The 7,976-nt window shown below is 41.5% G+C and overlaps 2 protein-coding genes across 2 annotated transcripts in view; one reads left to right on the top strand and one right to left on the bottom strand.

Annotated features, from left to right (window-relative positions):
• The window catches only part of LOC109484892 (TATA box-binding protein-associated factor RNA polymerase I subunit A-like), a 9,947-nt gene extending 7,725 nt beyond the window's left edge, over window positions 1–2,222 (bottom strand). Inside the window, exons 1-3 of the mRNA XM_019788245.1 lie at window positions 2,159–2,222; window positions 1,479–1,651; window positions 793–962 (exon numbers count right to left, since the gene is read on the bottom strand). Of these exons, the coding sequence (XP_019643804.1) occupies window positions 793–962; window positions 1,479–1,638 (330 nt within the window). The 5' untranslated portion in view covers window positions 1,639–1,651; window positions 2,159–2,222. The remainder of the gene's footprint in view (window positions 1–792; window positions 963–1,478; window positions 1,652–2,158) is intronic.
• Window positions 2,223–2,378: 156 nt separating this feature from the next.
• On the top strand, window positions 2,379–4,324 carry LOC109484931 (multiple coagulation factor deficiency protein 2-like). The gene is made up of 2 exons (XM_019788290.1): window positions 2,379–2,932; window positions 3,859–4,324. Exons 1-2 carry the CDS (start codon window positions 2,601–2,603, stop codon window positions 4,163–4,165), a joined length of 639 nt encoding a protein of 212 aa, XP_019643849.1. The 5' UTR covers window positions 2,379–2,600; the 3' UTR covers window positions 4,166–4,324.
• Window positions 4,325–7,976: the final 3,652 nt, after the last annotated feature.

The following is a 7,976-nucleotide window of genomic DNA, read 5'->3' as shown; positions in this document are numbered from 1 at the left end:
ACATGCATTAAAAAACATGTAATGGGAAATTAAAGATCGGAAATGATCCTTTTTGGGACCTTTGACCTACATGTAACCTATATGACATATCCTACATGTACATCCTTGTACTCGGTGCAGAGTGTTTCTCCTTACCTGCCAGATGACATGTCCTACATCCCTGTACTCGGTGCAGAGTGTTTCTCCTTACCTGCCAGATGACATGTCCCACATCCCTGTACTCGGTGCAGAGTGTTTCTCCTTACCTGCCAGATGACATGTCCTACATCCCTGTACTCGGTGCAGAGTGTTTCTCCTTACCTGCCAGATGACATGTCCTACAGCCCTGTACTCGGTGCAGAGTGTTTCTCCTTACATGACATGTCCTACACCCCTGTACTCGGTGCAGAGTGTTTGTCCTTCCTTACCTGCCAGATGACATGTCCTATATCCCTGTACTTGGTGCAGAGTGTTTCTCCTTACCTGCCAGATGACATGTCCTACACCCCTGTACTCGGTGCAGAGTGTTTCTCCTTACCTGCCAGATGACATGTCCTACATCTCTGTACTCGGTGCAGAGTGTTTCTCCTTACCTGCCAGATGACATGTCCTACAGCCCTGTACTTGGTGCAGAGTGTTTCTCCTTACCTGCCAGATGACATGTCCTACATCCCTGTACTCGGTGCAGAGTGTTTCTCCTTACCTGCCAGATGACATGTCCTACATCCCTGTACTCGGTGCAGAGTGTTTCTCCTTACCTGCCAGATGACATGTCCTATATCCCTGTACTCGGTGCAGAGTGTTTCTCCTTACCTGCCAGATGACATGTCCTACATCCCTGTACTCGGTGCAGAGTGCTGCCATGACGTGTGCTGCCTGGTGCCAGTTATGCTGTAGCAGTGCCCGGCGCAGCAGGTGTACCAGTGGAATGTGGATAGGCTGGTGACTGTTCCCTCTGCTCACAAACTGTAGGCCCTTGTTGGCTGAGGATAGACAATACTGTAACAATATACTGATGACCTAAGTAAATAGTACCACGGTTTGAAGTACTATTCTTCTTCGTGCCTGCAATGGTATAACATTGAAAACTACCTGCACCACTCAGAATTTAGAAAGTATGGATCACACCAAAGAAACAAATAGATAAGCACAACAAAACCTCCATACATTGAGGTAATGATTACATAATCATGTGTCAGGGCTCGAAATATACTGGGTGCATGAGCCAAATTTGGAGCTGTGCACCCAAATATTTTCTTAGGTTTATGTATGTAACGTTAAAGATGTTAATGTATAGTACTATACAGCATATTCTTAATATCTAAGTGTCAGAAAATAATAAAATCATTGTTGTACTACTTTTCTTTAGAAATGAAACATAATAAGTTTTTCTGACATTCCACTGTATTTTATTTTATATGGTGCACCCAAAAAATTTTTTTGTGCACCAGTGCACCTATTCCCCAAAATGAATTTTGAGCCCTATGTGTCCACCATACCTTCTGTCTCTACTTGACTATCTCCTGATGTGAGTGTATAGAAGGGAGTTCCATCATCATCATCATCCTCCTCCTCCCCATCCAGCAGCCCTCCACTGGTCCATGTGGTGGAGGAGAACACACTCTCCTCATCACCTCCATCTGACTCTGTCTCCATCATAGCATCTAAACGACTAACAATCAATGATCTCCGTCAGTATCTTTACCTGTATCTGTATGATGGTTGTATATGTACAAAGTATCTGTATAGCCGATATAGTCACTTCTTGGCGTATAATACTAATACACCAGCTTCTGACATATAACACACCAGCTTTGCAGGCACATGGCGTGGTGCACGTGGCAGCTGGCTATAATACTCCAAACGACTTGTTACACATATCCTTTGATTGAACATCTAAATCTAGACATTTGCTTCTAAGAGTTTAAAGCTATCTAGTGATGACGGATGCCCCTACTGTACGGTTGGTTGCAGCGAGTTCCATTCTACGATCATAGTTCTTGGTGGAAAACAAAAAGAATTTTTGAAGACTTCAATTTTGGTTGATAACTCTGGTGCTTGCATTACATGACAAGTAACTATCTCCAAGAGGCGTAACCTTGCCCTTTTTAGTGTGTAAGTTTACAACCCTAGCCCATGAGATCCCATGAACCCCAGCCCATGAACCCAACGCACTAACCGCAAGGCCAAAAGGTCCGGACCTGTTTGACTGGTCAGTTGGTGGCGATTGAATTGATCCCCACTGCTATAGCTCTACAAATATTTCATAGACTGGGAGACAGAAAAGAAACATGTTCAACTTTGCCTCCGTCCTTCCCGCGTTATTAGGTCAAAGGTGACAAGTTTCCCACTATGCCACGCGGCAGACTGCAGACGTGTACTTCCGTGTGACTTTTGGTCCGAGTTTTCCCGGACAGTTTACTAAACTTTTGAACAACTTTTACGCGAATTTTCACGGCCCAGGTTATCTCTTGTGTTGCAGAACTGAAACTCGCTCAAACAGAAGAAGGCTTAGCGTGGAACCAGCTTCTAAACTGTCCCGTCTAGCGGCCTAACCGGTGCGCCCCCCTCCCACAACAGACGACATTTTTGATCCAGGGGTTTAACTTCAAGCCACAACAATGCAGTGTAGACTGGTGTTTGTCGCAGTTTGTTCCTTCTTCATCTTACCAGCATGTCAGGGCCAGGGCGACCCTGTCCAGATGCAGCAGCAACAGCAACAACTACAGCCGGACATTCCTCACCCGCCAGGTGCTCAGGCAGCGCACGCCCAGCCAGGCCAGGCGGGGCAGCCGGCCTCACGTGCCGCCCACGGTCAGGCAGCCGTGCCGGCCCAGCCCGGGGCTCAGCCCGCCTTCCACCAGGGCAGCTTACCTGACCCCGGCACCACTGGGCAACAACCGCGAGAGGCACCAAACCCACTGCGCAGCAGAGACCATGTACAAGACTTAGAGTAAGTCTTTGAATTATTCGTATAACGTTAAATCATAGTCTATTTGCACTCACTTGAATTTCAACATATTTGGTTAAGATGAATAAAGAAATTGTGAGGGTCCGCATGTCACAAAACAAGAGGTCACAAATACAAGCTTAAAGTTCCCCTTGCAAAAGCTAGAGTGAGAGGCCAAGTGTTAAGTATTAGAAGTGTCAAGGACTGGAATTCACTACCAGAATGGGTAGTGAACAGCAGAACGGTGAACGAGTTCAAGACTAATCTGGACAAGCACTGGACGCACCTCAAATTCAAGCACGTCGAAAGCGACTAGAACGGCTCATTATAGGCATCGCCTCCCTCAGCTGTATGCGGTATCAAGGTATGTCCTTTTTTCTTTGAGTCGTAGTGAGCCATTTTAATTGAACATTAATCATTTCCAAAGCCTGTGGGTGTACCCGAATATTTTTGTAGGTTTACGTATTGTAAGGAACACACACCGACTAATTTTATATGGTACACCCAAGTGTTTTTTTGTGCACCCAATATTATAGGTTGGGTGCACCAGTACCTATGCCCAAACATGAATTTTGAGCCTTGCCACATGATAACACTATAACAATGGGGGGTTCATAGGCGCTACCAACTGACCCGGCCGAGGGGTCTAGACCTTTTAGCCGAATCGGTAGGAGTGTCGGATTTGAACCTGGTGCTCAGGTTTGGTTGTGGGTTCGAACCCCGGCCCGGGACCAGGAGTGTCTTTCTGTTTCTACTCTCCTAATTCTTACAGTGGTTCCCACACCAGGAATCAAACCCAGGCCTTGACGGTGAGACCGCCAAATCCTAACCATTAGATCATTCCCGGCTGGGTCAGTTGGTAGCGCCTATAATGGTATAAACCCCCCGTTTGACAACAATTTTCACAATTCTGTATTGTGTCTCTGTAGTCACATTAAGGAACACCTGGACCCTTTAGTCGGGAAGTCCACAGCTGAGATGTCAGAGGAAGAGCTACAGTTCCACTACTTCACCCAGCACGACTACGACAAGAACAACCGGCTGGACGGCATCGAGCTGGTGTCCGCCATGACGCACTTCCACGACGAGGACCACGACAAGGGCCACGACGGCGTACAGCTCAGCGAAGACGAGATCACGTCCACCATCGACCAGATCTTACGAGACGACGACAGGAACAGGGACGGGTTCATCGACTATGCAGAATTTAAGGCGTCTCAAACAAACGAGTCCTAAAGACTACAGATACTGTAGTCTCTAAAGCAATACTTGCCATACTTAGGTACTTAGTAGTATTAGTCTACCCACTTGTATACAATGCAATGTTTATGATCTTAGTTATACAAGGTAGCAGGTCAACTCGACAAGTTGGAGAGAGAGAGCTTGAAGTAAGAAATGACTTTTTTATATGTTGGTATTAAATGATTTGACCATTGTTCTGATTCCAGTTTTTTAGGACTCTTCCATTTGAAACATTTAACAAGATAGTAAGGATATTTTTCCATTTCAAATTGCTTTAAATGCACCCAAAGCAATTTCAGGGCAGTAAGACGATTTTTTCAGTCCATTTTCTGGTCATTTTTAATGTAGTAAGTTGAATCAACCATATCACATCATATTGAATCACATACAAGTAGCATATGGCAGTAAATATTAATATCAGACAAATTTCCTCATCCAGAATGTTGCTTTTTTGCACTCTGAAATTGCCTTGGATGCCTTTAATCTAAAATAAGAAATACTAGTACACCCGATCTGATCTCCCCCCCCCCCTACAAAAGGGCCAGCTGTTGTCACTTAAAATAATGCTGCTGCTTTTGCCCAAGGGCAGGTTTACTGGTTGAACAATACCAGTACGAGAGGCACACTTTAGTGACATACACATAGTTCAGTAACTTACATGTGTAGTCAAAGGCCCCCCTTACAGTTGAATTTATTGGACAAACTCTATGTCAGAATTTCCAACATAGTCTGGCTGGTCCCTCCACTTTATCTTGAGATTTTGAGTGTTTCACTCAAAATCTTCTTGATTCGCCCTAATGTTCAGTCACATTAGAAGAAGGACAGAACCACAACTTATCAAATTAGCCTGGTTACCAGACCTATTTTAGCTGTCTTTATCCTCTTCTCAAATAAATTGTGGAGAGTATAAAGACTTAGAAGCTGAAATAGGTCTGGTAACCAGGCTATCATCAAATATTATCAACTTACCAACTGTGACCTATTGCTTTTTTTTGGGGGGGGGGGCAATCATAAATAATATGATGAAACATTAAACATTATCATTGCTTGTATGAAAACCATATTGAAAGTATGCCAGAAAAGGTGGGGAAGTTTCCAGTGACATTTTATAGAGATGCCATAAGTAAATAGATAGTTCTTGATTGTCCATGTTGTCTTGGCCATCACCTATAAGAGTTAGATTTGTAGGTTGGCACTCAATTCAAAGCCTAAGTGCACATGAAACTTGAAAGTGCAAAATATAAAATGCAATTACAATTTTATGAGGATAACATTATTGCCCATTGTCTTACATATTGTAACAGTATGTTACAAAGTCTTCTTTAGCATTTATATATTGGATTATTCACAAAATAAGTACAAATCTGATACTGAATCAATCAGTTTGTTCTTATATAGGACCAAATTGTTATTTTTTACTGGAATACCACAAAGTTTATGATGTGCCAACAATCCAAGTGTTTTTCTGTGTCAGGTATTTAGTTACTTCACCACTGTAAATAACATCATTGTAACAAAATCAACAAAACATAACATAGACTAATGATATTATAGGATGTAAAGAACTGCTCTAAATATTCTCTGTTGGTCTCGTCAATATCCAAGATTACTTTGGACTACTAGACTTATAATTAGTGGAAAGCTGGAGAACATTTTTTTGTACTTAGAAAGTGTCAACCTGTAACAAATAGATATTTCAATTTAGATAGATATGTGCACATAATTGCAATTGCTTTAGAACCTTTTTTTTCTAAATGTCTCTTTCTCTTTTAGACATGGAAAGTTACTTTTCGTACAGTTCTCTGTTAAATTTCTTGATGTGGGAATGAAACACATGACCCTATCATGAATGTGTGAAATACAATTTTACCTGAATAGGTCAAACTTGAAAACTTTTTACAAACCATTATGTAACTAAGGGAGAAAACAGGAAAATCTATAGGGTCCCCCTGCATAATGGTATGGTCAAGTGGTTAATAATTCTAATAACTGACCACTTATAATGATTATCCACCAGTTGTCACTGACATTATGGTATCATAGCCAAATATAAAATTGAGACTTCTGATTGGTCAAAGTCATCTGGCTATATGATAATTATGTTAGTTGACATTGATCCTGTAATGCCTTTAAATTGCTGTTTTATTTGTATTCTTGTATAAAAAAAACAGAAGCCTTGCTTTATCTGTTGCACACTTTATTCCATTACACACACATTGGCCACATCACTTGTTCATTCATTACTCATAGTATTTCTCACCATTTGTCATATAGAAAACAATGAAAAGAGTTCCAGGATCGCAGCACAGATAGAAATTCTTAGGGCAAAATCTCTCTTTGGAATAGATGCTGACAATGGCGCATGACTGTATAATAATCACATTGTCAGTAGGGTAACTACAATGTACATGTCATTTGATTAAAGCTGCATTATGTAACATTAGGATAATTTCTTCACATAGTAAGTTCAATCAACCCTACTCCATTGCAATTAAGTGTCATTCAGGATTTGGAGGTACCAAAATATAATGCCTTACGAGTGTGTTTAAAAGCCTGAAACACAGCAGTCAGCCATGTTTGTTTACATTTTTTAGTATTTTGTGGTGGCACCACAAATTGGGTGCGCCTCGTGTGGGCTGTTTTAACGTGAACGTTGGAACGTGGAAGTAAATTATGACCACAAGCAAGTTTTCAATTATAATATTTCAATTTTTGGTGCAAAAATGTTACATAATGCCCCTTTAAGATCATTTCTACGTCAACGTTATCGACACAACAACAAGGCATTGTCACAGTTGGATGGAGGCATTATCTGACATTCCCTTGTGCACTAAGCTTTAAATTGTCATACAGAGTAAGGCAATGTCTTACAGTCTCAGGTGACATATCAAGCACCTCTTACAAAAGTAATGTGACGATGTGTGTTTTTGTCGAGTCTATGAAATCGCAAAAGAGGTTTTTTATATTCTCTTCAAAAAATGCATAAGCCACAGCATTAATACGAGTTTGTAGCCATTCAAACACACTAGAACATTTTTCACACTTCATAAATATCTTGGAAAGAAAATCACAGCATATACATACCATAGTTTCCATGTCGCAACTCAGAAAATATTAGTCCATGATACAACGGAACTTGAGAATACCATATACTGTACACACTGTTTCAATCCGAGTTCACACATAATAGATTTCGAAAGAGTTTGATAAAAACTTTTACGCTTGCAAAACCTTTTGACGAAAGTGTCCACAATGCTACTTATATTTGGCACAAACTCCAGTATTTCTTTCTTTTCTTGGAGTCGGACTCCATCAACAAAAAACAAACATCAATCAGAAACATTGATACAAAAATATCCGCATTTTCCTAGGACAACTTCCTGCAGCGCGCAGTATACATTACTACATATACACATCTCATATACATGACCTTTCCTAAATGTTTTTTTCGTTCATTCAGCGGTATAAGCCTATCGCCTGCGCCACCTGTGTATTACGTTTGGTATTGCAGCAATGGCGCCGACATGTCCATGTCTTGATTCACTCAAATACACTGAGCTATAAAATCCCTGTTACACATTCAGAATCTTCCGCCAACCACCAACCAAGGTTGGCTGAAGTTCGGGAACAGGCTGACCACATTTAGGCCACGCCTTCTTTCGATGTACGAATCAGATTTGAGTTAAATTTGAGTCAGATATGAACCCGAACACTGCAGACCTACTCCTAGCCACCATTCAACAATTGTCGAACCTCCCGTCCACTCCCGAATGTTTTATAAACATTTTTAAACATTTGGCTGGCG

This window comes from Branchiostoma belcheri, unplaced genomic scaffold (assembly GCF_001625305.1).
Source record: "Branchiostoma belcheri isolate BF01 breed outbred unplaced genomic scaffold, Haploidv18h27 scaffold71, whole genome shotgun sequence".
Taxonomy (NCBI): domain Eukaryota; kingdom Metazoa; phylum Chordata; class Leptocardii; order Amphioxiformes; family Branchiostomatidae; genus Branchiostoma; species Branchiostoma belcheri.
The sequence above is the reverse complement of the archived record's forward strand: the minus strand, read 5'-3'. Positions and strand labels throughout refer to the sequence as shown.